The 26,983-nt window shown below is 49.8% G+C and overlaps 11 protein-coding genes across 11 annotated transcripts; 4 read left to right on the plus strand and 7 right to left on the minus strand.

Annotated features, from left to right (window-relative positions):
* Nucleotides 1-180: 180 nt before the first annotated feature.
* Nucleotides 181-2,166, plus strand: APUU_20128S (GMC family oxidoreductase; the record flags this gene model as incomplete). The annotated part of the gene is made up of 5 exons (XM_041698735.1): nucleotides 181-500; nucleotides 550-579; nucleotides 627-1,494; nucleotides 1,540-2,041; nucleotides 2,084-2,166. 5 exons carry the CDS (start codon nucleotides 181-183, stop codon nucleotides 2,164-2,166), a joined length of 1,803 nt encoding a protein of 600 aa, XP_041551890.1.
* Nucleotides 2,167-2,396: 230 nt separating this feature from the next.
* APUU_20129A (uncharacterized protein) lies at nucleotides 2,397-2,952 on the minus strand (the record flags this gene model as incomplete). Its single annotated transcript, XM_041698736.1, has 3 exons — nucleotides 2,397-2,576; nucleotides 2,647-2,835; nucleotides 2,896-2,952. The coding sequence occupies 3 exons, from the start codon at nucleotides 2,950-2,952 to the stop codon at nucleotides 2,397-2,399; spliced, it is 426 nt and encodes a 141-aa protein (XP_041551891.1).
* Nucleotides 2,953-4,040: 1,088 nt separating this feature from the next.
* On the minus strand, nucleotides 4,041-4,724 carry APUU_20130A (uncharacterized protein; the record flags this gene model as incomplete). Its single annotated transcript, XM_041698737.1, has 1 exon — nucleotides 4,041-4,724. The coding sequence occupies one exon, from the start codon at nucleotides 4,722-4,724 to the stop codon at nucleotides 4,041-4,043; it is 684 nt and encodes a 227-aa protein (XP_041551892.1).
* Nucleotides 4,725-5,209: 485 nt separating this feature from the next.
* On the minus strand, nucleotides 5,210-7,682 carry APUU_20131A (FAD-dependent oxidoreductase; the record flags this gene model as incomplete). Its single annotated transcript, XM_041698738.1, has 4 exons — nucleotides 5,210-6,565; nucleotides 6,614-6,984; nucleotides 7,038-7,303; nucleotides 7,351-7,682. 4 exons carry the CDS (start codon nucleotides 7,680-7,682, stop codon nucleotides 5,210-5,212), a joined length of 2,325 nt encoding a protein of 774 aa, XP_041551893.1.
* A 468-nt stretch (nucleotides 7,683-8,150) lies between these two features.
* NIT1_1 (nitrilase) lies at nucleotides 8,151-9,299 on the plus strand (the record flags this gene model as incomplete). The annotated part of the gene is made up of 3 exons (XM_041698739.1): nucleotides 8,151-8,624; nucleotides 8,683-9,007; nucleotides 9,055-9,299. The coding sequence occupies 3 exons, from the start codon at nucleotides 8,151-8,153 to the stop codon at nucleotides 9,297-9,299; spliced, it is 1,044 nt and encodes a 347-aa protein (XP_041551894.1).
* A 275-nt stretch (nucleotides 9,300-9,574) lies between these two features.
* Nucleotides 9,575-9,929, plus strand: APUU_20133S (uncharacterized protein; the record flags this gene model as incomplete). Its single annotated transcript, XM_041698740.1, has 2 exons — nucleotides 9,575-9,749; nucleotides 9,790-9,929. 2 exons carry the CDS (start codon nucleotides 9,575-9,577, stop codon nucleotides 9,927-9,929), a joined length of 315 nt encoding a protein of 104 aa, XP_041551895.1.
* A 920-nt stretch (nucleotides 9,930-10,849) lies between these two features.
* Nucleotides 10,850-12,067, minus strand: APUU_20134A (fasciclin domain-containing protein; the record flags this gene model as incomplete). The annotated part of the gene is made up of 3 exons (XM_041698742.1): nucleotides 10,850-10,975; nucleotides 11,038-11,431; nucleotides 11,487-12,067. 3 exons carry the CDS (start codon nucleotides 12,065-12,067, stop codon nucleotides 10,850-10,852), a joined length of 1,101 nt encoding a protein of 366 aa, XP_041551896.1.
* Nucleotides 12,068-12,867: 800 nt separating this feature from the next.
* APUU_20135S (uncharacterized protein) lies at nucleotides 12,868-15,153 on the plus strand (the record flags this gene model as incomplete). Its single annotated transcript, XM_041698743.1, has 1 exon — nucleotides 12,868-15,153. One exon carries the CDS (start codon nucleotides 12,868-12,870, stop codon nucleotides 15,151-15,153), a length of 2,286 nt encoding a protein of 761 aa, XP_041551897.1.
* A 764-nt stretch (nucleotides 15,154-15,917) lies between these two features.
* APUU_20136A (zinc-binding alcohol dehydrogenase family protein) lies at nucleotides 15,918-17,053 on the minus strand (the record flags this gene model as incomplete). Its single annotated transcript, XM_041698744.1, has 3 exons — nucleotides 15,918-16,403; nucleotides 16,464-16,886; nucleotides 16,949-17,053. 3 exons carry the CDS (start codon nucleotides 17,051-17,053, stop codon nucleotides 15,918-15,920), a joined length of 1,014 nt encoding a protein of 337 aa, XP_041551898.1.
* Nucleotides 17,054-17,996: 943 nt separating this feature from the next.
* Nucleotides 17,997-18,926, minus strand: APUU_20137A (bZIP transcription factor; the record flags this gene model as incomplete). The annotated part of the gene is made up of 3 exons (XM_041698745.1): nucleotides 17,997-18,477; nucleotides 18,559-18,788; nucleotides 18,852-18,926. The coding sequence occupies 3 exons, from the start codon at nucleotides 18,924-18,926 to the stop codon at nucleotides 17,997-17,999; spliced, it is 786 nt and encodes a 261-aa protein (XP_041551899.1).
* A 4,977-nt stretch (nucleotides 18,927-23,903) lies between these two features.
* APUU_20138A (uncharacterized protein) lies at nucleotides 23,904-26,019 on the minus strand (the record flags this gene model as incomplete). The annotated part of the gene is made up of 9 exons (XM_041698746.1): nucleotides 23,904-24,265; nucleotides 24,315-24,416; nucleotides 24,467-24,833; nucleotides 24,883-24,931; nucleotides 24,983-25,374; nucleotides 25,422-25,595; nucleotides 25,655-25,761; nucleotides 25,836-25,904; nucleotides 25,971-26,019. 9 exons carry the CDS (start codon nucleotides 26,017-26,019, stop codon nucleotides 23,904-23,906), a joined length of 1,671 nt encoding a protein of 556 aa, XP_041551900.1.
* Between the last annotated feature and the right edge of the window lie 964 nt (nucleotides 26,020-26,983).

Below are 26,983 nucleotides of genomic sequence, written 5' to 3' on the forward strand. Positions count from 1 at the left end.
ACTGGAGTATATCGGAGTTAGCACTCGGCTATAATGCAACACGGGCACCTTCCTAATCAGGCAGGATAGGGCAGGTCGTGGCTTCCTATTTAGTCAGTCGAGTTTGACAATTAAAATCGTCATCGAGAATTTTACATTGAAGAAGGAGTATTCATTCCAACTCGATACCTTCAACTCACAATGTTATGCTACGCCATCCTCCTCCTGGCCTCGAACGCACTGTGTCAAACATTCGACTACATCGTCGTTGGCGGCGGGACATCAGGACTCCCACTCGCCGCACGCCTAGCCCAGCACCATACAGTCGCTCTTATCGAGGCTGGAGGTTACTATGAGGTTGAGTATCCACTGGCCAAAACACCAGCCGCAGATGTCCTGCCTGTTGGGTCAGACCCTGGTGTGAAGAATATTCCCGTAGACTGGGAATTCATCACCACGCCACAGCGAGGTGCAAATGGCCGGCGGGTCCATTTCTCTAGGGGAAAGTGTCTGGGTGGATCGTTAGTGATCCATCTAAGGGCTGGGCACAGGCTGACAATTGCTTAATAGCTCTGCTCTTAACTTCATGATATACCTACGGTAGGCTTCCCCACTTGCCACTGGAACATAACGAGTAACTTAGAAAGGCCGACTCGACAGACGATGGACAAGTGGGCAGAGGCCGTGAACGACACCAGCTATACCTTCAATAACATCCTCCCGTACTACCAGCGCAGCGCCAACTTCACGCCCCCGAATACAGCCAAGAGGTTCCCAAATGCGACTGTACTGTACAATGCTAGTGCATTTACCTCTGACGGCGGCCCACTGCAGGTATCCTACTCCAATTACGCAATGCCGTGGTCAACCTGGGTAGCTCGGGGCATGGAAGGTATTGGAATGACAGAGGCTGCAGACTTCAACAGCGGCCAACTCAACGGATACCAGTACTGCACGTCCACGATCCGTCCAAACGACCAGACCCGGAGTACATCAGAGTCTTCGTTCATCGCGAGGTCGGCCCCGAAGAACCTCAAAGTGTATAAGAAGACTCTGGCAAAGCGGATACTGTTCGACAGCAATAAAAACGCCATTGGGGTCCAAGTAAGTCCATCGCGAACTCTGATGGCCTCGAAAGAAGTGATCGTATCAGCAGGCGTTTTTCAATCTCCGCAGTTGTTGATGGTGTCGGGAATAGGCCCTAGGGAGCACTTGCAACAGCACAACATAACAGTACTGGCTGACCTTCCAGGGGTTGGCCAGAATATGCAGGACCATCCATTCTTCGGGCCCAGTTACCGCGTGGGAATCGAAACACTGACACGACCTGCGAACAATCCACTCTATCTGGTAGAACAGTATTTTCGTTGGGCTGTTCTGCACGAAGGTGTCTTCTCTAACCCGGTTGCTGATTTTCTAGCCTTTGAAAGGATCCCCGAAGAACTGCGGTCAGGTTTCTCCGAAGACACACGGCGGAATCTCTCGTGGTTTCCGAAGGACTGGCCAGAGGTCGAGGTACGTGATGCTTGGGCTATTTAGAGGATATGCTGATGTTATAAGTTAATGTCAGGAGCAGGCTTCCTTGGGAATATTTCCAGCATGTTCAAAGACCAGCCGAACGATGGCTACCAATACGCGTCTATTCTCGGAGTACTACACGCCACAACCTCTCAAGGTACTGTAACGCTGGCATCGGCTGACACTTCTGACCCACCCATTATCAACCCGAATTGGCTGGAGACCGAGTCGGATCAGCAGCTGGCTGTGGCATTGTTCAAAAGGATCCGTCAAGCGTTCGCCAGCGAGGAGATGAAGCCAATTATTATCGGCAAAGAATACGAGCCGGGCGAGAGTGTTCAGACGGACAGGCAGATCTTGGAATGGATACGCAATAATGTCATGACACTGTGGCATCCATCCCGAACATGCAAAATGGGCACTAGGGACGACACCATGGCTGTGGTGGATAGCAGAGCTCGCGTCTTTGGGGTCAATCGACTACGGGTAGTTGATGCCAGTGCACTCCCCTTTCTGCTACCAGGGCACCCCCAGTCTACTTGCTGTGAGTCCACCTTGAATGTCAAGACAACTACTAACTGCTCAGACATGCTTGCAGAGAAAATCGCGGACGACATTATAAACACTACGGAAGCTGCAAAGGAAGTATCCAGGCCCGATCTACGGTGATAGTATTGTACTGGTACAGTAGATAGCAAATGGTTAAATAGTTTGCGTTTTTTATGACTGTTGAAAGGCATAAAGTATAGCTAAACTTGTTAAGCAACCCAATGATGTCCCAGTCCAATCAATGTTCCTCGAATGACCAACGGAAGAGGCAGCCCAGCCTGTTGAAGGCAGGACAGAAATAGGCGCGATAAGAAGACCAGATGAACCGATAGTCGCAGGCCTACGCCCAATTAATACGAGGCTGGCTTGCACTGATCATCCATCTGGACAACAACCGACCATTTGTCCGGGTGGTCCACAACACCGCCAGCAACCTTCTCGCCCTTGTAGGTAGTAGCACAGTCGTGCATGATAGCATTCAGGCTATTCACGATATTCTGAAGGGGCATAGAACGGGCCTGCTCCGTGTTCTAAGTAGCCAAGTCAGCGGATGCACCTCAAGTATAACCATTTGAATCATAAATGCCACACTCCACTTACCTCGTTGCAGAAACGGATGCTAACATCCTTCACGCACCAGAGTTCATGGCAATCGTTCTTGTCGGCGCGAACAGAGGGGCCCAGGGGCGTAGGCGCCATGTAGATTGCCCGATCCAGAGTCTGTACGGCTGCGATGAGCTTGTCAAACGGCGCGTGCGAGGCCTTGCCCCAGCAGTTGACGGAGTGTTGCTATTGGGCTTGGTTAGTACGTATCGATACGTAGTTGGATAGAGACTGGGGGGTACGTACAGCGGACACTGCGGGAGCCAGAGAGGCAAGCACGGCGGCGATGATGGACATGCGCATCTTGGTGGTTGAGTTTGGTGTTTTAGGGTTTGAGAGTTGGGTAAGGTAAAGATGTTTCTGGGTAGAACAGGCAATGATCTGAAGTTGGAGATGACAATCCAGAGGACGTTTTTGGGGCATTCTTATATCTTTTCAAACCGTTCAGCATAATGTTATTGTAGTGAAGTGGGAGTAGGTGAAGCGGCCATCAATGAGGGCAGGGTGCAAGAGGTGAATTATGCGCTACACCATAGCTAATAACAAGCAGGAAGGAGGGCTGCGGACATGGTAGTAAGTGCCCTAACAGTACCCTCACAGTGAGTGTCCTGGTGAATAAAGAGTAGCTTGACCAGCAGGAGCAATACCAGTGTGAATGCAATTCTCTAACAGGCCTATGATTGGAGAACTTGAATTTAATCTTCCTGTTAGCATTCACTACTACCAAATGCAGCTAATGTTGGGACGACTGAATCTAAAGGCGAGGGCAAGTATTCATAATGAAAGGTTTCATCGTGAATACTAAGGTAAAGCCAGCTTCGACTGCTCGACCGCCCATGTATTCATATGATATGTTATGAGAGATCGAAGACTGACACGGTATATTCTGGAATCGAAACCGAGATAAATATAGCAAGCATTCAGTATTAGCTATCTACCCATCTCCCAGAGCCCTTCTTCCATACGGTGAGTAGTATGAAAATTCAAGCCATAGCTCAGTCGGGCATCTTCATAATGTTAATAATGGTACACCTAATTTTACAGGATTTGAATATTTCTGCTGTCTTGTACCATGGTTGAAAGGGGTCAGGTTTGGGCTGGTGTAGACGGCTCGCAATCTTTCTGTGGTGTTCGGGACTTACTACTACACTAAGAAAGGACAATCAATCTTAGCAGGGATTTATACCGAATAGCAATCCGAGTGTTCGTTAAATCAGAATGCAATACAACATATAATGAGAGATACAGTTTAACATCTAGTACAGGAGCAGCATCAAAAGCAAAGTACAACAGTAAGAAAAACATCTTATGAAACTCATGGTACAAATTGATAGCATAGAGAGCATCGCGAGCAGTACAGCAGCAGCAGCAGCAACGTTAACGTTAACAAACTAATTCAATTGGTAATATGGGACGGTTGAAACATCCTCAATGTGCTCGACAGTTGGCATGTCCTCGTCATCGTCATCGCCGTGGTCGTAGTCAAGGCCGGTTTCGGCGTCGTAGTAAATGTCGGGTTCGGTGTCGTTGTCGTTGTGGCCATCACCTTCACTATTGCCATAACCTTCTATTGGCTCTTCATACTGGGAAGAGGCAGCGGGGCTGGCGGGGCGGGAGATGCGGTAGACGCGGTCGTACCAGGGATGTCTGGGGTCGTGGAGGTCGTTGTCGACAAAGATGAAACTATCAGTGTATTCGGTAGGCTCCGAGGGTGGATTCTCATCATCATCATCATCGTCGTCATCGTAAGTAATCTCGTCAATCAGAACAGTTTCCCGCCATTCTTCGTCCTCGTCTCCGTGCTCCAGCCTATACTGCTGGCTAGCACCAGGCGAAAGAGGTGGACCGAAGACATGCAAGGGCTGGGGTCTTGTGAATGATGGAGAACAGAGGTTGTTGATCCCGTTGATGTATCTGTTGTCGTAGGTTCTGTAGCGGGCGCTGTAGGTACGGCCAGGGTCGCGGTTTTGGGTGCGGCTGTTGATGAAGGGGAGGGCGACGGAGGTGGAGGAGTAGCCAGAGGAGGAGAAGGCAGGGGAGGGAGCGTAGTTTTCGAGGGTTGTAATGAAGGGCATTTTGTCTCTCTATTCTCCGAGGGACAGGGCAAGATAAAGTTGGTTGAAGAGCGTGGATAGCCAAGGAATCCGTTGTTGTAAACAGGTAGTTGTATGATACCTTGTGAAAGTAGGAAACCTGAGGGCTGTAGGTAGTGGATGGGAAAGTGATGCAGAGGAGGGAAGAGAAGAGAGAAGAGAAAAAGAGAGAGAGGGACTCGGGGGGGCAAAAAAAAACCCTATTATGACTCGAAGTAGAAGGTTGGTCGGAGTAAAATATGCATGATCTTGTATTAGTGGTAGCCAATAGCACACTTATATATCGCCGAATACAAACAAGCTTTGCAGAGCCTCTCGGAAAACACGCCCGATATATGCTTGCCCTGTCATGCCACAGGCACCTTACTCACCTGTTGGTAGACAGGGCTCGATTAACTTTCACGCAGGCCACCACTGAGCATGTAAGCCTGCTGAGCCACAATGATAAAGTATCCGATACACCAGTTTCAGGTTTTGATAATGGGAGGAACCTGTTCCCTCTCTACCTTGGCATACCGCTCCTCCGAGAGCCTCTGTCGCGACTTTTCCCAGAGTTTCTCCCTCCACCACCAAGCACCCATGAGTGTTGCACCAGGACCAAGGAAGGTAACCCCCAGAACGATGTAGAACGATACCGTGACCAAATTAAGGTTCACGACCCTGACTCTTCGCAAATCCCACGCTGTAAAGAGTAGCCAGGCGGCAATAAGAAGCGTGAATATCCCAAAGTTAAGGATCTCCGGTACCCGGAATAAGAGCGGTCCATAGCCCTGGCGCAGATCAGGAATGATATCGAAGAACAGCATGATCACATGTCCAAACGCGGGGACCACGCTGCATGAGAAGAACTGGTCGAGATACTTTATATCGTAATCTCTGAATTGGTAGACGGGTCCCCAACGTCGCCCGTGCACACGCACGATGCACCATTCGACCAGTGCGGTCACAATCGGGATTAGCAGGTGCAGGATTGTTGGATTGTTCAGACTGGTAAGGATATGGAACCTGGTGAACGCCTCGCGTTTTGCGACAGCAAAGCAGACGGCTATTGGAAGGGCCCGTGCGGCAGCAGGGCGGATGGCGCGAGGCCAGGGGTGGTAGAATCCTCGGAACGAGGAACCAAAAACCCAAAAAGCGAAGTAGAACGGTAGCACAACTTCCCAGCCGCAGTATCGGGCGAGAACAATCCATGGGATGGGGGTGAGAATGGGGCCTAGGCTAAATGCTGAGCGATAGGATTCGATGGTCCAGAACGCGGGGATAGCGAAGTAGGTTTCTTCTATGTAGCGGTTCCAGGTATGCAGGAAAGGAGGGCTGGCTGGACCCTCTGGAGTAAGTGATGTTACCTCATTTGGAAGGATAGCGGGAAGCATAAATCGCAGAGACCCTGTGAATATGAACAGGCAAATCCAAGCATACGATGCTGCGGTGGAGCGATATCTGGGCGTGGCCTGAACCTCCTCGTCGTATGGAAGCAGCCGCTTAGACCTGGCGGGAAGCGGGAGATACTTCAACGGTTCACCCTGTGTCATGGATTCTCCAATAGACGCTAGTATATTCTCGCCAGGTACTCTGGGAAACAGATACAGCATAATGAGCTTTAGTAGCGGGGTTCCGAACGATTCCATGTGCGCTAGCCCGCGAGCCCCGTCGGTCAGAATCTGAGTCCGAGGGCGTCGCTCCTCTTGTAAGTGGCGGAATATGGACTCAATCTCAGACTCTGTCGGCTTCTGTGTCGTTTGGAGGAGGTCCTTTAGCCGGTTCGCCAAAAATGCCGAGTCCTCGATGGCGGAATTTTCTCCTTGTCCGGTGACAGGGTGCATCTAGGTAACTAGTTAGACTAGACGCGAAGGGAGATGAGGAATGCCTACCTTGTGAGCCGAGTCCCCTAGCAATACAATGCGCTTATAGTAGTAGCGTCTCAGAACGAACTCCTCCACCGGTACTAGGACCGTGGACTTCGAAGCTCTATACATCTCCCCGAAGGTCAAGTCCGATCGAACCTGATCGCTGGCGAATTCCGCTGCATAGTCTTTCTTTTCTTGCTCGGTGTAGCGAAGATGCTCCCACGACTCTGCATTTTTCCGCGTCTTGAAGAACAGAAACCAGAACGCGAGACCATTGGGGGCGCCAGTGCACAAGTAGTGGCGGTCCTTGCGAACGTGCTTCCACGTCTGAGTTGCTTTAACCTGCGACAGACCGTATGAGATGCCGAATATGCAACTACAATTGTTACGAATAGCTATATTTTGTTAGTTTGCCCGTGCATGGGACTAACGATACGCACGCACGCACCCTTTCGGTCAGCGACGGTGCTGTGGTTATCAGCCTCTGTCAAGCGCCACATCTCGTGGCGAGTCCTGCTCTTGATTCCATCGCCCCCAACAAGGATGTCGCCGGTAAATACGCGACCGTCTTGCGTCTCAACGTGGGCGCCTCCTGCAACAAGCTCGATCTTGGCGACCTTGGTTGACAGATGGATTTTGGATTTGTCCTTGATGGCGCCCCATAAAGATTGCAGGACGCGTCGCCGTTCAACAAAGAATATTGGATAGCCAAGCCTGCGTAGTCAGAATGCCAGTGTTCAACTATTTATTGGATCGCATACATGGCCTCTAAATTTGCACCCAGTCTCTCGTGGGTTCCCAGGTGCTTCCCATCTGGGTCGTACATGGTGAATTCCTCGACCGCAGCGCCAAACGGGAGCAATTCGTCAAAGCAGCCAAGCTGATCGAGAACGCGCGACCCATGCGCAAGCAGAGCGATGCTCGCGCCCATTTCCGGAGCGGCATCGGCGTGCTTTTCGATGAGGGTGTAGTCGATCCCGTAGCGTTCGAGAATGGCGGCCAGAGTCAATCCGGTGACACTACCGCCGACGATCAACACCTTGAAGGCCATTTTGTCGTTACAGCAGGCGATGTTGAAGACGAGAGTTGTCATCAGGTAGCGCAAATGCGCCTGCGACTTTATGGCCGGGATTAAATGTTGGGCTGATGTTGGGGGCGTTTCATTGGCGCGCAATATGGGTCTCTTTCAGGCAGGATCACCGCCACCGCAACAACACTTTAACCTCAGTCAGTATGAAGTATAAGGAAATTGACGCCGGATAAGCATGGCTCACTTATACGAGATCCCAAGGGGTGAGCCATTGAACCATCTGGGTGGGCGGGGACCCACGCTCTAGCGCAAGGCTTTGGTGTCGGCACTCTTTGTTCCATGGAGCCAGGGATCTGCAAACAAAGAACAGCATCTGTTGAGAGATGCAAAGAAAAAGAGAGAGAGAGAGAGAGAGAGAGCGGATGCTGCGGCAACTGCGGAGTTGCACCCGCTTGTCCCGATCGGGAATTCCTCTTCTCCAACATTTACACATTTCCTCACTTCCAACCTCCAACATCCTTCTCGTCCAAAATGTCGAAACTCAAGGTCGCCGTCTCGCAGTCCCACACCCAGCAGTCTCTGCAGGAGACAGTCGATGCCCTGGAACGCACTGCCCGCACTGCAGCCTCCCGCGGAGTGCACATCCTGCTTTTCCCTGAGGGCTATCTTGGCGGATATCCCCGCACCGCCACCTTCGGCACCCGCTTTGGCTTTCGCGAAGCCCACGGCCGCGACCAGTATTTGCAGTATTTCAATGGCGCAGTCGATCTAGGGGATACCCCGACGGGCGCGGGCGACGACTGGGTCGAAAAGAAACTTCCCGTCGCGAAAGGGAAGGCGTACCGTGGCGACGGGACAAGGGAGAAACTCGAGAAGCTCGCGAACGAAACCGGCATTCTGATTGTTGTCGGAGTCATTGAGCGTGCGGGGGGCAGTTTGTATTGTTCTGCACTATATGTCGATCCCCAGCGGGGAATCCTGGGCAAAAGGAGGAAGGTGATGCCGGTCAGTGGCGTAATCATCCATTTTCTTTGTCCACGCCTGGTAGGCTAACGACGAATAGACCGGCTCGGAACGCCTTGTTTGGGCTCAGGGGTCTCCCTCGACGCTCAAGGCTGTTACGACCGAAATCAATGGCATCCAATTGACTCTCGCGGCGGCCATCTGCTGGGAGAACTACATGCCCATGCTCCGTCAAAGCCTGTACTCGCAGAACGTCAATCTCTACCTCGCGCCGACTGTCGACTGTCGCGAGACCTGGCTTCCACTTATGCGCACGGTTGCTGCGGAGGGAAGAGCTGTGGTTCTTTCTGCTTGCCAGAGCGGCCGGTATAAAGAACTGCCCGGCTGGGTTACACAGGTCCCAGAGGGTGAGAAAATAGACTCAGGTACGTCCGCCACTTTTAGTCATGGACATTCCATTAATATGCCATAGATCCGGAAGCTTGGGCTAGCGGCGGTGGCTCGTGTATTATTGGGCCGCTGGGCGACGTTCTTGCTGGACCTATTTGGAATGTGAACGATAACAGTGACCCGGACAGCAGTCTGCAAATCGTCGAGGTCGACTTTGAGGACTGCCTTCGCGGCCGATTGGATCTTGATCTGGCAGGGAGTTACTCGCGCAACGATTCATTTGAACTAAAGGTCAAAGGGTTGGACCTCAACCCTCCTCCTCAGTAGCATATCAATATAATTATGCAATCGGCCCATTGAACACTGTCGTCGCCTGTGCTGTAGCCAACACCACCCTTACAATATAGACCCCGAATAATTAACCATCATAATAACGTCGAAAACCTGCCAGGTGAATAACAGCCTTGATCCGCGCAGGCTGGGCTTACCTAATTCATTGTATGTTGTCACTCATCCACAGTAACACTTTGCACACACTGCGTTGTTAACGCGGCATCATGTCTTCTGCTGAAAATGGCTCTTGAATAAAGTTTGAATCACTAATGAGCACCCTCGTGGATCCTCAGATGGACAAGCGCCTTCTAAATGATAATTTAATGCCCCCCAAGTTCCTCGCTGACCGCGATATGATCCTAATGCATCTCCAGCTAATCATACGTCAGTCGCGACTCTATAGCTTCATGGAAGACGCGACGGCACCGCTTCACTTTTTTGCATGTATGCTGTTGAGTCATCTTCTAACTGAGTCTTAGACTAGGCGTACCTTTCTCAGAATGTGTTACGTTGAACTTGATCCTTAATCGGAAGAGCCAATTCCACCTCCAAGTCAACCTAGGCCCCGTTGGAAACCAGCTGCGTGGGTATACGGCGATATCAGACGGCCAGCTGCATGAATAAGGCAACCAGAGTATTCATGCCGCCATTGAATGCAAGCGGGACCCAAGACAGGATTCCGGTCCCTAGGTGGATATTCAAGATGCAGCGGTCATCTGAGCCCGAGAGGTACGTTAAGGACAAATTCGACCGTGGTTCCAGTTCCAGCCCAGATATTTTCTTACCAAGACGAGTCCTTGTTTTACAGTACAGCCGGCATATCTATATAACCTTCCAATGCCCTCACAAGACTGGCTAACCCGGTACCTGCGCCAAAATGACACCAACACTCAACGAGAGACACCCCATATATACAATACATATGGAGGACAATGCGAAGGTGCTCACACAAGCCTTGTGCGCAAACGGCCATGTATCCAGACCAAGTTATGCCAAGTACATCCACCAGAGGTCCTCCCTGGGCAGCCACTCTGGGGTATTTGCCCTGATTCCAGAGCAACTGTCAGAAATCGCGCGGCCATTGGTCCCCAGGCTGCACATCACCGAATTACCCAGAAGGGAGAGAAGGCCGTATCGGTAGTGCTGTGCAATCTGTTGAAATCCATAACCAGAGTTGCGTGCCCGACCCGCGCGTGGTGGAAGTTTAGCGAGTATCATTTCAAGGCCAGTGTCGGGCAAGTGGGGACCCAGCCCAGGGCTGACGGTATGCAAGAGGCCGCAACTGTTCTTCTAGCCATGTCTCTGCAAACGTGCTGATTCCGCTCCATTCGATCTGGCTCCAAGGATTCAGGCTTGACAAGGACGGAAAATACTAGCCAGCAAATGGTGGAAGTGGATTTCCAAGAGATGCACCATACATTACGTTCTCCAGTCACATCTGACTATTATGCGATTATTTACACTAAATAACCCGAGACTCTCCACCGCATTACCAGGTAAACCATTCACATCGTCTCCCATCCATATCACGTCAGCGGGGGTGCCTAGAAATATGCTGTACCTCCCACAACAGCAGCAACAACACCAATCATCATCATCATTCGAGACGGCCGGGAAACGGAGTCTGCACCTCCGGTGAATATAGTGCCATCCCCAGGTGTGTAAAGCGGCTTTTATCAAGCAGGACAATTAGAGATTCATGCCGATATTCCTTCTAGGCTCAACGACGTACCTTGTCAATCAAATGAACCACACCGTTCTCAATTATGATGTCTGATTGCACTATCCTGATACCATTGTTCAGGACGATGGCCCCGCTCTCATCAACGGTCACCGCGATATCCCGTCCGTTGGTAGACTGGAAGCTCGCACCGTCAACGAGACGGGGAGAGTAGGCCACCGATCCACTGATAACATGTGAGTCAGCCAGGGCCGTAGCTTCGGACTCAGAGACCGTGACGTTCGATCCCAGAGACGAGGAGAGAGCATCGTTGGTCGGTACGAAGACGGTAATAGAGGATGTGGAGCCCAGCGAAGCTACATGCGACGAAATGTACGACGAGAAGTTGCTTGCCTGGGGTGACGAGCGTAGGGTATCAGACAAGGGGCTCGGTGGAGTGAAAGGACTGTCACATATCAGCAAGACCAACGACCTGTTTATCCGGAAAAGGAACTACATACCCGCTGATGATATGTATAATCCCACCGTCAAAGGGGATATCCTCTTCCACAATAGTGACATTATTCCCCAGGCCACTGAAAAGACCAATGGACGAACTCTCGTCATAAGAGTCCCCGCGCTGTCCAGGGGAAATAACAGCTTGTCCACGACCACCCAGGTTGGCGTTGGCGTTCAGACTCTCAATGACGCTTCCAGTGGAATTGCGAAGGTCGGCAGCAGTGAAGAGCTGATCGGAGACTTGGTAAAGATACTGCTGTATCTCGTCTTCTGTCTGTCGGGCAAGACGTGCTGGGAACGAATCGTCGGCTGGGACGAAGGCGGTTCTTCCTCCACGAGCGTTGGCGGAGAGCTGTCTGCTGATTACCGCTCCCCAGCGCCCTGCTCCATGAGAGGATGCAGCATCAGGGAGAGACGCAGTAGAGGACGGGACTTCGCTCGAAGTAGCAGTGGGGGTGGAAGTCGAACTGGCGCTGGAGCTTGGGGTAGAGGTAGGGCTCGAGGTAGAGCTCGAATCGTCCTGGGCAAAGGATATACGGGATAACAGGGCCAAAGCCCCCAGAAGGGAGGTAAGGAAACGCATGGTTTTAGGTATTGACTTTGCAGCTCCTTTTGGTGTCCAGGGAAATGTAAAAATTGGTCTGCCCTAAGAAAGCATTTGGAGGAGAAGGAATATATACCTTCGGGCATCATGGCAGATTGCACTGCAGTAAAACAGTCGCAACATTGACAACCGGACTGAAGACAAAAGGGGCTACGTACAGCCCCCTCCTCGGAAATGGCCGTTCACACCTGCAAGACAGCAGGCATAAATGGCTTACGGACAGCCAATAGATGGCCAACAGGGAGTGACGGGCTTGCATACAGCAAACATCGGACACATCATTCTGTCTCTGTATATGCAAGGCTGAAGGATTCAACCCCCGCGTATAACGAACATTCATTTTCGGGTCAGCCGACATCGCATGCGAACAGGATCGACTGGCAACGACCGGCATTGTGAATTCCTGCTGTTTTCAGGCACAGCAGTAACACGTCAGCGTACAGGGGGGGGATTGGTTGAAATCCCGCTGGCGTATATGTGCTTCGTTCCGGATCAATCCTGTCCAGTCAATTCAGCTTTCATGCAAGTCTGACAGCGGGAAAGCGAAGATGAAAGAGAAAAGCTGAGCTCGGGCAGGTCGAAAGACCGAACGTAAAACGAAGCCAATCAATAACTGGCTGCGAGCGAGATAAGGCTGCAGGCTCCCATTTATGGGATGGCAACCCTGGTCTGCTGGAGTTGCTCTTCGCTCTGCAGCCCAATGTCAAGCTTGTTCTTGTTCATGAAGCCGTTCTCATTGACATCCTCAATATCCAACAGACCCTTCACCCTTGGATACTATGGAAAAGACAGAATCACCCGTTGTTGATGCCAGCGTGCAGAATCCCACCGATGCACAATCGCAGCCCGAAGCACCACTGCAACCACGACAAGCAGACCCAACAGGCCTTGACTTGGTCAAGGAAGGCTTCCGGAGACTTCTCCAACCTCGCAATCTGGTCGGATTCCTCTGGCTTGGTCCGTCAATTGCTATCCTGGTCCTCAACTTCCGAGGCCACATTATCGGCGCCGGTCTGAACTGCGGTTCGCACTGCCGCATCGATCCATATTCCACCAGCCAAATCGAGCAGATCGACCGACTGGATGGCACGAACCGTGATGTCCTGGGGGCGTTGCAGTTTGTGGCCAAGGGACTCGAGGTCTGGTTCATGTATGTGGCAGCTGGGTTCATCTACAGGATCGCACTCCATCTGTCTGCGAAGGACAACCGACTCCCAGTCAGCTTGCTGTTGGTGTACGCCGAGTTCATGGACCTTCTCTACCTCAAAGACCTGGCTGTAAAAGCGAGGGACCTGGCAATGGAGAAGAGTCAGACAGCAGCAACCCCAACGTCGACGAACAAGATGGCACGGCCAGTCATTTTATATGTCTTCATTTTTGCCGCCGCTGCGTTGTGCGTGATAGCCAATCTGATGGGTGTTGCCACTGCAACTCTTATCATTCCAGGCCTACAGTGGATAGACATCAACAAGGACGAGTCTCTCGCATTTGGCGAAATGCTCTCGGCGGTGGCGCCTCAGGACGATAATATTGCCCGGTGTCGCGAAGGCCAGCTTGCGGACGGAGTCTATAGCTGCACAGACAATCTATACGGAGCGAGTCTAGATGAGCTGGTCGAAGCAGCCGTAGCCAGCGAGAGACAGTTCGAGGGAAGACAAGCAGTCCTGCTCCCTCCAGTATCCCAAGAGGCCAATCTGACTTTCAGTGCCAACGTCTCGCAGTCTGCTGCCATTCGATGGGCCCCGAATAGACAGCTCCTACGGGGGTTTTCAGCCGACCTGGCCGACTACTACGTCGCCACTACCTCGAACACTGGCTTGAACGCCAGCTATCCCGACTCTCATCGCTTCAACCAGTCACTCCAGGCTCAGTTACAACGCGTTGGCCCGACGGTCGGGCTGGCGGGAAGTTGTTGGATATATGAAGGACCGGATATATTCAACGTCTCTTCAGACAGAGAGGTCCGTTGCTACCAGGGAGCCTCTCTCCTCAACGGCACAACCGCCACCAAGTGTATACGCTGGGGATCAGGATGGAACGACAACTCCACCTCAGCCTCCTTTACAATTCTGGACTCGGTGGCTCAGCAATACGATATGGACGTCTCGATCTACACAACCCCAGCTGCACGATATCTCCAAGACCAGTCCTGCCTAAGACAAGACTCATGCGACTGGGACCAACTCTTCACAGACGCCCCAGACCCATTATTCCGCAATGTCTCCAGCAGCCAACAGACCTACGAGTATTCCATGCCGCAGTACACAAACAACTCCGCAATATGGTGCGACAACACAGCTTTCCTCAGCTTCGCCTCCTACGCGCTCAACCCATCCCCCGTGTCCAACCTCCTCCAACTAGTCCAGCTCGGCGTCCTACACGACGACCCAGGCTCTGACGAAGAAACAAACACAGCGGCCACAATATCCATCCACCCATCCTGGACACTCGCCGCATGGTCCGCAAACGCCACCGACGGCCTCGTCCCAGGGACCCGCGGCTCAAGCACCCGATTCATCGATGCCTTCCAACGCTTCACATCCGCGCCGGAGGACAACTCCCTCCGCTTCAATCTCATCCACTCCTACACGCTTCTCCAAGCCGTCTCCTTAATCCCATACACAACACGAACCATATCCACAGTCGGAGACCGAGACCGGAACGCACAGCAGCAGCGCGAGGCCAACAATCCATACACGCAAGCAACCCTAACATCGTGGGCGACCGTCCAATTATGGAAGTTCGGGATCGACTCCCGGACTAAGACGCTAGGCGTGGTTATCTTTATTATCGGCATGGTTGTCGTCTTTGTGACTACGGTGTTGTGGTTTGAGTCGCCCAAGTCGCCGACGAGTATTGTGGTTACGGCGCTTATGCATCCCCCGCCGTCTGAAGGGGTGGTGGCGGATCCCGAGACTGGGACGCCGCTTACGGCGAGGTTGAAGTATCAGATTATGCAGCGGCAGGGGAATGGGACTGGCGATGGGACTGGCGATGGAGGACAGCTGGAGAGGGTTAAGCCTCGCCGGACTGTTTCCTGGGCGTTCAGTCCCCGAGCTGTATAAAGTGGAGGGACAATGGGGAACGAAGTGGTATTTTCTGCTGAGTGGAATGATAGCTAAGGAGTGGCCCACTGGTGCTGGTAGGTGGACGGTCAGACTGGCTAACCAAACAACATGTTGTCATCGAATGTACAATGGGATGGGACAAGGAGAACTGGTTTTGGGTGTATTTAGGCTGGTGCTGGATTTAATATTTCCCCTAGTTATAAGATTGACTATAGTGCACACACTTCACCTGTTGGATCAAGCAGTTCGTCGTCCTCTGTAATTTGGGGCTTGTGGGAATAAGTTCGATCTCCTGCGCTACTTTATGTAAGTAGGTTGTAGTTATAGACACGGCCCGCTTCTGGATATCTTATTTCGAAATATCCAAAGACAGTTCATTGTAAAGTATTCAGTAACACAGTACGACAGCGAAGCGGAGTCAATGCAGTGTCTTTATTACTCTATGCTTGCCGGACGGACCCAGCAGTGGATGAAGCTGGTCCAACCATGCTATAGGGACAGACTGCATGGCAGGGGGGGAATTGAGGACAAAATGCTCAACCTGCGCGGGGCATATGTAGGTTTGGTCGTGTTCTTTATAGCTGCAGAGCCTAAGTACAATACTTTATTTGAAAATTGAGGAGAACTTGAAAAAGAAAGATCGATTGGTTCTCCCGGCCACGATAATAATCACCTTCCCCGCGCTTTTATATCACCACCTCTACTCGTAGAGGTAGGATGCAATCGAGTCCATGATAATACCGTCAGGGGATGGTTCAGAGCTAGCCATCCACCTGGGGATCCAAAACTAGCTTTTTAGGGCTCCGCCCTTCCAAGACGTCGGTTGCAGCTTCCTGAATTCTGTTCAAGCCACCAGGTCGCTTCTCCCAGGGCGTGGGAGTTACATTTCCGCCCAGAGCTCCGGGAAGGTAGTCATTATACCACCACTCTGCAAACTTCGCATTTTCCGGCTTCTGGGTAGTCATGCTGTAAAAGTCGTAGGCTAGGTGGACATTCGGGGCTAGATGCATTTCATCACTCTGTGGGCGGACAGAGGCAAATGTCCCACCTCCAGGTTGCATGATCTCACTCAAAGAATTTGCGCCTTTCGCGTCGCCTGAGGCTGTCATAACATACTCATATGGGCCGAGGCTCTTCAGCTTCGACACGATCTCTTCGTCCTTATAGTCGAGAACCTGAATGGCCCCAAGGCCACGAACATACTCGAATTTCCGCGGGGAAGCGGTTGCCACAACCTCGTATCCGAGCTAGAAATCCTGTTAATTTTCCACCGGATAGCACACATCGTCGAGCATATTCCTACTCACACTGGCTGCATATTGAACGGCGTACCCCCCCACGGATCCGCTTGCACTCCAGATTAGTGTTTTCCCGCTGCCCTTTGTTCCAGGTTTTTTCATTCCGAGACGTAAGTGCAGCGCTGCAACAGCTGTTAAAAGTGAAAAGGGTATTGCAGCAGCATCCTCAAAAGTCGTGTTTGCTGGTATCTTGGCGGTGGTTGCTTCTTTGCTCACAACATATTTCTGCCAGCCCCCGTACTTGGATTCTTTGAGCTGGTAAGCAGGCGTATCAGACACGACGCGGTCGCCCTTCTTGACCTTGGTAACTGACGGGCCAACTTCATGGACAATGCCGGCAACCCCGTTGCCTAGGATAAATGGGTAGGGCACATCGACGTATGCTCGGGCGCGGGCATTGGCATCGAAGGGCTGTATCGCAACAGCCCGGTTCTATGACACTTGTCAGCGCATTGAATTCAGCAGTAAAATCATACGCAAACAGCCAATGTTACCTCGATCACAATTTCACCCTCTGCCGGGGTGTTGTAGGCCGAAGTGAATCGCTTTAGATCACCTTTGGCTTCTAGAATCCATGCGGCTTCGTTCGTAGGTGACATGGTTCTTTGCTGGTGACAATTGAGCTACGGGGTCAGAGATGACGACAAAAAGATCTGGATATTTTATTTCTTCGGTGGTCTACTACAGTATAAATGTGTTGCTGCAAGTGATCATGACCTCAGAGTCTTGGCAGATCCGAAACTAGCAAATGGCTCGATCAACCAATGAAAGTTAAGGAATGATTATCAATTATTATGAAATCAATGTAATGACAGTCTTAACTAACAAGATCATCGTCCGCCCGTAGGATTACGCAAAACTTTGTAAGTCAAGACACAGATTAGATTGACACGCGCGCCACCCCAAAATCAAGCATAATAACCTTTTGAGTTTGTTTCGAACCAAATGTCGTGTACCACAGCTTCGGCCAATCATGGCTCTCTGGTATTCTGCTCCCCGCCTCGAGATCAATGCGGATATGGATATGTGCATCTGATGGCTCTTTAGAATGGCTGTCGAATCGTAAGGTCTGTCTCCGACTTGTGATCGTGGGGCCGGTCTAGATTACCCATGGCTACAAAAATGCCCAAGGTAGAGGAGATTTGGAGAATATCAGAAGATCTATAAGATAAATCTCGCCACATGCTACCCATGGGCGTCCCGACTTTAATGACAACATCACTTCCTAGGGCTTCTAAAACAACAAAGAGCTAGCGAACATTGGCCGATGCGATGTAATTGCTTACAATTCAAAAACAACGCCTTAATATGGAGAGCACCGCAGCCTCAGAGAGCAAGGAGTGCGTTCTCTGTTTTGGCGGCACCGGATATAAATTCCGAGACGACGCAGACAGTAATGTCCTCAAGATCTACAGAGTAAGTGACTCTCACACGAACTAGTTCCTTTAAGCAGTTCTTAAATTAAGAGAAGATGCTGAATCGCAATGACACCCGCCAATTCCATTATTAGACGGAAACTTCTTGTTACACAGACCGTGCTGCTCACATTCCTATTATACTGGCGTCGAGTGCATCAAGAACACACCTTTCCACAAAGACCGGGCCTTGACCGTCACACTGCACCTGCTCGCGCAAGTAGTTGCATATTTTTTCGAGGTCCAGTACACCTTCTTGAAACCGTGGATCTTGTTGAATAAATTCCCAAGTAGTATGTAATCCCATAAGTCGCTCGCCAGTACGAGGATCAGTTACGAGGCGGTGTTTGGGTTGCTTGTCATGGTCACCTGGCGCGACCAAGTCTGCGAAACTTGTGTAAGGGAAAACAGACATAAAATCATCTTGGACGGCGGCCGACGTCGACTCCAGTTCCTTGAGCATATTGTTCTCCGCTAAGGCTGTGGTGATTTCCTGCCGCTTTTCATCATTTTCTTCATGAAGCGTTGATACGTTTTGCTGAAGCTGGGCGAATCGGTCGTTCAGGTCCCTGATGTGGCACTCCTTGCGTTCGCGAAAAGCGCGCTGACTTTTATGAGTTGGAACGTCTGCCAGTCAGTCCTAGCTCTGTCCTTGAAAGCGGCTTACGCGTGGGGATTGTATCACCTACGCAGCTTGGTTTTGCGCCTTCCGCTTGTCCATGAGTGAAGCTGAGGGTGTTGCTTTTGCCTTTACGTTCCTTCTGCTCCCACCTGAGGGGTTATCAATTTCGAGTTCTGTAGCTGAAATGTCCAAGGAAGGCCCATGACTATCCTGGCTTTGCAGAGATAGAGAAGGATTGAGGGAGTCTCCAGACTCGGACTGTGTTATATTGACGGGGTTCGAACGCGTATTATCATCCTTCAAACGGGGCTGCGTCAGATAAAAAAAAAGAGCTTAATAGACGAGTGGGGTCTTAGGAACCATCGTTACACTGGAATTGTTACCGATGAATGGAGCACCAGCCTCTTGAATAGTTGGGGAGAAGGGATAAAGCATGATAGAAATCTCCAAACATATTCGCTTTAGCAATTCTCGAGACGGCAGGCGGTCAGCTCCCGATGGAGAACACAACCAGAATGTATGACCTTGCGAGCCGAGGTCACTTTACAACTAGAATGTGAGGACCTGTGAAATCGACGCCGAAAATGACAGCTACTGAGGCCATAAACAGCCGTATTCCCACCCGTAACTCTTAAAGCGGTGAGCCACCGTTTTAGCATCCCCGTGTGTTTCGCACCACTATTCTGCACCCGCCAAGCGTTCTAGTCCCTTCCTCAGCTGATATTAAATAAATGCTGAACACTCGACCTCAGCGAGCTTTAGTCTTTATTAACTTATAACTAAATTAACGCTGAAAATAGCCTTCTTCGCGGCCAGATCTAGCTGCTCTAGAGCTGACTGGCCTGGTCCAATACTCTATAAAATACTATCTTTTCCCTGCTTCTTTATTCCTCTGTTTCCATCCCTAACTTCCTATCCTCCCCTGCATTAATAAATCTCGGCCTAATCCTGAAGCTTGCTATTCTCTTGACCTCTTACTCTAATATTTCTGTCTTACTACCTCCATGACACCTCCTCCTATCCCCCCCGCTCAACCCGGCGAACACTAATTCTGGACTGATCCAATTCTCTGCGAGACTCGTGCTAGACTGGAACATTTCCGCAGCCTTGGATGGCTCCCCCTAAACTTCAAGCCCAAGACCCTGGAAGGTCTTGCTGTTGTTGAATAATATTAGCGGAAGTAGGTATGCTATTAGATATCTATTAAATAGCAGAGAACTAACATCTAATAGGTATTATATCTAATTAAACGAGGACTACGTCGAGTACCTGCTCTTGGAGGATCAAGCTATTTATATGAACTTCTTCAATTAGATGTATAAGACTTCGCGGAAGAAGCTACTTCAGTTGTATAATAAATATTAGTGATATCTTTATTAATACTTCAGTCTATTCGCCCGACGCTGTGTAAATGGTAATATTCATGAATAGATGTAATAAGTATACTATATTTCCTCAGACTTCGCAGATAAAGGACTAATAAAGATGATAGTTCCTTAAATATATACTCCCTACTAAGCGCAAAATATCTAGATAAATAAAGAATAAGAATATACTGGATATGGATATCTTCTATATTATCTACCGCCATCATTGGGTATATTCAAAGTATTTCCGCCACGGGAGTATAATTATTTAATTTGCCACGATCCAGCTCTGGTCCGTCATTACTAAAACTTAATCAGGTGTGCTTCTCCCGCAGAAAGCGTCTCTATCAGACACCTCGCTGGACAAATGTAAAAGAGACAAGACTTTCCAGAGTAACCTCTCTAAATATATATTAGTAGATGACCTTCCAGCATTAGTCTGCTACCGCGATATCGAGCTCTTTATTCTTAAGGATCTAGATAGTAAGCGTGATGTTCTTTATATAATCATCAAGTTCTGTAATCTTAAAGGTTAGCTAGAAGGCGCTGACGGGTACGGCATCTCTACTCTAGATCATAAACACGTCTAATCTTTCTCCTTCTTCTCACAGAACCAAATTCTTCATGCACGGTGATTATCAACTTGTATACTGTCTAATCAACCAGATCATCTTATTAGTCTTCCGCGATGAGGCTTTTTTTAATACTGTATTAACTCTAGAGCTTATCTAGCGCCTCCGGGTTCTAAAGCGCAGTTAATCTCTTCTGCTCTGATAGAAGCCAGAGAAGTTGGATACTCCTCTCCTTCACTGTCTTGACTATACCCTGTATAGCTACGAACTTTATAAGTCTTTGCTAATGACTTATGATTCCAGTCGACAGGCGCTTCAAGAGCTGGGCCGGGATGTAAGATTCAAGGATGATATTAGTTATTATAACTACCATCAGTAGACTGTAAATGAAGTTAACCGTATGTTACCTGCTATTAGACTTATTCTGGGAGAGACTCTATCTGTACCAGGGCAGACCACTTCTCCTCCCATATCTAACTATTGTTCCCAGGGAACTTTACCAGCCAGGAGCGGCAGAGGGTGCTCGGCCAATCCGGTGACGCAGTTTTTAAAAAGCACTACTAATCACAGTTTATCAATTATGATCTTTAACATGTGGTCCTTCTTCAACCACCCTAGGAAGGTCTCCTGCGGGTTGCTGGAAGCATGCTCAGGAAGAGGGACCTTCTCACTCTGTCTAATCTTACTGATATACAGAAACGCACTATTCATCAGTACTCTAAAGTCCTTAAGCTTAGACAAGAAAAGAGAGAGCTTATAAAAGAGATATAATCCCTGACCGGTACTATAGAGAAAGCACGGGAGCCATTTCCTTATCTTTATTAAAGGTATAAAGAAGTCAAGAAGAAGCTCTCCCAGCTAAGGAAAACCCTAGCAAGCAACACGCGAGACACAGCTTGAAAGGAATATTTCCACACTACACCTGTGCTTAAAGTTGACAGGCAGATTAAGCAACTGCTCGGCCAGTTTAATATTAGCTAATCTGATACCGACAGCTCCGAGAATAAGGATTTAGAGCTCCCAGCCCCGGATTACGTATTTCCTAAGCGGGTGCGACTCATGGAGAATTTCTACGGGCCAGAAGCAGAGAATTTTAATAAGGATAAGCTACTTATATAGCAGATTTAGGTTACTAAGGATATAGTTACCCTCGCGCTGCTCTGCGAGCCAAACCGGCAAGACAACCGAATTAACTGGGATATCGAGGATGATGAAATTGAGAAGTCAGAAGAACCCTTGCCTGCTAAAGAGGAATTATTAGAATGTCCTACAGATGTTTACATTATCTGTTGCGGTCAATCTTAACTTTTATTATCTAATCCTCCTCCATACAAATTCCCTACCAAGTGGTAAGATTCAGTCTGTTGTCATCTCATTGATTCTTATCTCGCCCATGCGTATGATAGAATTAGCTGCACGTGGCCAGCATGCCATAGTATCCCTAAGTTCACTAAAGCTACTAAATTTTTAGCGCATGCTGTGACTATACATGCATATAACATTAATATTAAGCTGCATCATCTCCTAATAAAACCGTGCCTTACTTGCAGTGATACTTCATCCGTGGATAATACAGTGGAATCCGTAGAATCTGGTGGTCGGATGGACACTGATACCCCCGCTTCCTCTGTGGATCCTGAGACGGCGAACATCGACCCGCGCTTGTTGGAGTCCCACAAGCCCGAACCTCTGCTGCGTCGCTCAAAGAGATTGCGACTTTGATTAGAGTGGAAATATGCTAGTATTGTTCTAAGTATGCATTTGTTTGTATCTGTCCGGGTAGCTAGTTTCATATGGCCAGATTTTAATGTTCAACTTGTATGACCGATGGCATCCTTCTCCCCAAGACTTGGTAAGCATTATCCCTAAGTTTCCTTGCTATGCTCATGATGCCTAGGCATTTTACTACCCTGTACCATTGAGAATATCTTGGCAGAAGCTGGCAGCGAAATATGAATCTTGAATAGAGAAAGATAAAGAGCTTGTGCCTCTAAATTGAGAGTGTGCCTGCGGCGGAAAATTAAAGTTATTAGCCGGAGTCCGCGATATAAAGAAAGTGGGGTTTAGGGCTAGGGTGGTAAGATTTCTGCTGGTAGGGCGATCTACGTGATCGCAGGATGATTAAGTGAGCTTTGTTGTGAATTAATGCTAGTATCGAGGATCAGTCTAGTATAGAGCTTTCTGTACGGAATTTATTCCGTACGAATCTATTCTGCATATGAACTCCCAGGTTATAGAAGAGGAAGAATTAAGAATCTTTATCTAAATTGTAATAAGCCTATGTCACCCCTCTAAAAATCCTCCGAGTTCATTTGGTAAGGCGAATTTTGTCTGGAAGAAAGAATTTCAAACAGAAGGAAGAGTTTTCTCAGAAAGTGGGCGATATCTTTGATCCTGACAGGGGTGGGACCAACGACTGACCTATTAGGAGGCATGGTGATTGAGTTATGAAACTTAGCACTCGGCGACTATATGGTTTAAAGAATTACTGGGTACGGTGGCTGAGGCACAGATAGAGCTTGTTTTAATTTATATAGGTAACTGGACTACGTAAGAATATACTAGAATATTATCAGGCTGAGTATCACTCTCACGAGCGGCCAAGGACGGGCGTGAGGAGATAGTGAAGCTATTACTGGAGCAGAATACTAATATAGAAGCTCAGGATAATAATGGCCAATCTCCCCTTATATTAGCGGCTTAAGAATAGATATGAGCTGGTAGTGAAGCTGCTGATAGAGCAGAATGTCAATATAGAAGTTAAGGATAATGATAGCTGGACCCCACTCTCGTGGGTGGCTGAAAATAGGCACGAGGAGGTGGTAAAGCTGCTGCTAGAGAAGAATATAGATACTGAATCTAAGGATATTAACGGCTGGACCCCGCTACTGTGGGCGGCCACGAATGGATATGAAGGAGAAATAAGGCTGCTACTAGAGGTGCGAATATTAAATTAAGGATGACAAAGGCTGGGCGGACTAGTCAGCTACGACTAAAAGCGACATCTTTAGAGGAGATAAGAGAAACAAAGTTTGACTCGGACATATTTCTGTCACTTCTGAGACCCCTGAGAAACTTTATATATCAACTTTCGAGACTCCTTAACTCTTTATGAAAGAACGGAGATGGTTATCTCGACGGTGGTTGCCGTTGGCTAATCAAAGAGGGAATTAGAAATGCTTTTCAAAATCGTTCCAGGATGAGGTATAAATTACCCGCATGTCCTTGTCGAGCATCTTATAACCAGACCTGTGGCCCTTATCTTTCCAGCCCACAGCCTGGCATGCCTGACGTTTGTTAGAAGGGAAGATAGTTCTATTTAGGGTTCTCACCTTATCACAGCTCTCTACCAGCTTCAGACATGACAGGCTGGTATGAGTGTAAACAACTGATCTAACACGGACAAAAAAGGCAGCACGCTAATAAGCCAACGCAGAGAAGCAAGATCTATCATGGGTAAACAGAAAACAGAATCAGACCCCGCTACTTGTATCCGGCCTGTGTCTGTCATTGACGCTCTGGAGCTGGAACTCTTCCGCCAGGGGAAGATGATCGGTTGTGCGCGAGCTGTTGTTGATTCGGAAGTACGGAAGATTCCACCCGAGATTAGAGGGAAATTTTGACCGCGAGAAGCGGTTGTAGACGAGGACTGAGCGGCGTTTAGAATGCAACAAGCTGTTCGCGGGGAGGGTCTGGTTGAAAGATAGAGGGCGGAGTTCGGCTGGTCCGAGGGGGTCAACCTCAGGCGGGACATTGAGGATTTTATATATAATACTCAGGAGGGGGATGGAGAGGCCGTGGACGAAGATAGAGAATAACACGAGCCAGTATATTGCTGAGGTATAGGTTAGAAGGGCTTCCAGACAATGTGCTTGGACACTCACTCGGTTTAAGAGCGCCCATTAAACGGGCCTCCATGGAACTGCCCTCGCCTACAGGAGGGAACAGGTGAGAGGTATGCTCAGCATAGAAGACAGCACCGACTCCTGGCACTGCATTAGTAACAGTTCCCGAACAAGCCAGGGTATCGACTTACCAATCGGTCCAAAGTAGCCCATGAACAGGGCCTCCTTCCAGTTCTTGCAGACCTTGGGCATGAACTTGTACAAAGCAAACGTGCTGGGTATGCGCCGGAAGAGGATAACAAGGATGCCAAGGAGAATTAGCCGGGGATAGGTGATTCCTGTAGTATTTGGCTGGTGGAAGTCGTCCCACGGAATGACGGCCCCGATATACATGAACCCTCCAAAGTTGAGGAGAACGTCGATACAGGAATTGACTTCGTCATGACGGGCTTCAGTCTCGGCCAGATAGCCCCCGTCCCAGTTCAGGACACCGCCAGCAAAGAAACAGGCGAGGAGGTCGTTCGTTCCGATGCAGCCACAGGTTCCAAGGAGGAACAACTGCTGAGATTAGCAGCGAGCATGAGTTAACTACATGACAGGGACTTACTCCCAACGCAGCCGGGAACAGCACGTAGCTTTCGCCGTCTATCCACTTCCTGAATCGAGTTAGCTTCTTTAAATGATAATAAAGGCCTGTCCTTTCTTACTTTCGGAGGGTGTACCGCAGCAGATGCATGCTAGCATAGCCCAGGGTGGCCCCATACACCACACCAAGGATGATGTAGTAGGCCCACGTCTCGACAAACCACATCTCCATCGCCTTTCCAAGCCCGCCGTGCATATGCCCTACATCCCCTGAGCGCGCGACATGAGCATGAGCCGAGTGGTTCTGATCAGGGTCCCCCTGTGTATACCGCAGCAGGTAGGTCGCTAGCATCAGGAAGGGGAATCCAAACCCATCGTTAGCACCAGCCTCGGAGGATATTATTTCGCGGAGATCGCGGGCGACGTATCGGTCGGCGAAGGGGCCCTTTGCAATGGCCTGGGAGAGGATGGGGTCGGTACAGGTGACGCAGGAGCCTATGACCAGCGCAGTGAGCTGCACTCTTAGCTTTCAGTCTGGGTAGCAATGAATTAGAGTCTTACAAAGTTGAGATTGGGAATCGCCAGCAGAATGCAGCCAGAGGTGCAAAGCCACATGAGAGTCATGTTAGGGATTAGACATAGCAGCATCTCCTTCCAGCGATGAAGCTGGTACTTGGCTGGGAGCTGGAACCCTACAATCACCAACTGCACACCAATCACCACGCGACACATTCCCTGGACCAATTGTTAGTCTGGCTGGTAGTGTGAGCAGACTGTGCCTCATGTTAGCGCACCAAGGTGATCGCTTCCTGTTGGCCCTGGACTGCAGCGCCCCAGTCGGTGGCCTCGAGGAATTTCGCCGCATATGGCCCCAGAACGATACCAACGACCACAGCCGGTACTGGATAATAAACAAGCAAAGATTAAGCCGGCTTCTCGAGCAGCATTCAGAGCCACTGGGATGGGGATTCATACACGCTTCGCCAAGATACCACTGTGTTTTCACCTTCACCGAGACCAACGCATAGAGAATAATGAAGGCGCCTGTTGGCTATATTAGACTGTTGAGCGGCAGGAGACCGGGGGGAAGTCTCTGAGAAGGGTCAATACCCAGAATTGAGATCACCACGTTCAGCTCGCTGACATCCAGGGAGGGCATGGTGAGTCGAGTTCAGGGGTCAAGAGAGTTGCTTCAAACAGAGACCCGAAAAGCCAGTTTCCGAGGGAGTTCGAATGGGAGAAGATGAAGAATAAAGGAGAGAGCGAGCTGGGCCCTCCTGAGTATTTTTATTGAGTTTTGGGATGGAGGACAGCTCACAACGGAGGCTCAGCGTCATGTCGCGTCGCATCAGCGCCATTGCAGCGGACAAAATGCCTGCCATGACTCGCCGCGCGGGCCGTGGAGCGATATCAGCAGGCGTCTGATCAGGTCGCAATTTTCTAATCATGAATGGGGGAGGAATCAAGATCGGCGGAAACGGCAGATATCGCGCTTCATCAGCATGCCGGACTACTTGGCATCGATCAGCCAAGCCGCAGGGGGAGGCCCGAGACAGCGATGAGACAGCAGACTCAGACAGCAGACAGAGGAAACATTCCCTGCCAAGAGCCCCCAGACATTCTTCAGGGGCAGTGCGTCTCGGCGCTGAATCCCAGCAGGGACGGGGACCCCAAGATCGACGGACGATCGAGCAGATCGGAGCTGCCAAGTCTTATTTCTATCAATCGTGTCTGGAAGGCAGCAGGGAAAGGCGTCTTGACCTTTGATTCGCCCTCGGAGAACTTTCACGCGACTGAGGAAAGTTGACCGGTGGTTATATTTGGCTCTTGTCTAAGCCACAGGCCCGGGGCCAACCTGTCAACTGTTGGCTCGGCGAGGGCGAGATATGCAGTAGGAATGTGATTGGGACAAGGGAAATGGCATTAGCATTCGCTTTTACTTAATCTACTACTATCTGGCTTATCAACCGTCATCTAACTACCCTCTAACTACCATCCTCGAACTACTTCTAATTGACCAATACCTGCACAGGTCCATCATCTTACCTTTCAGCTGATATGCACCGCTCCAAAGTGACTCCGGCCCTCCTCTAAATGACGAATACCTGCGCAGGTCCATCATC

The sequence above is a fragment of the Aspergillus puulaauensis genome, chromosome 2, assembly GCF_016861865.1.
Source record: "Aspergillus puulaauensis MK2 DNA, chromosome 2, nearly complete sequence".
In the NCBI taxonomy this organism is placed as follows: Eukaryota; Fungi; Ascomycota; class Eurotiomycetes; order Eurotiales; family Aspergillaceae; genus Aspergillus; species Aspergillus puulaauensis.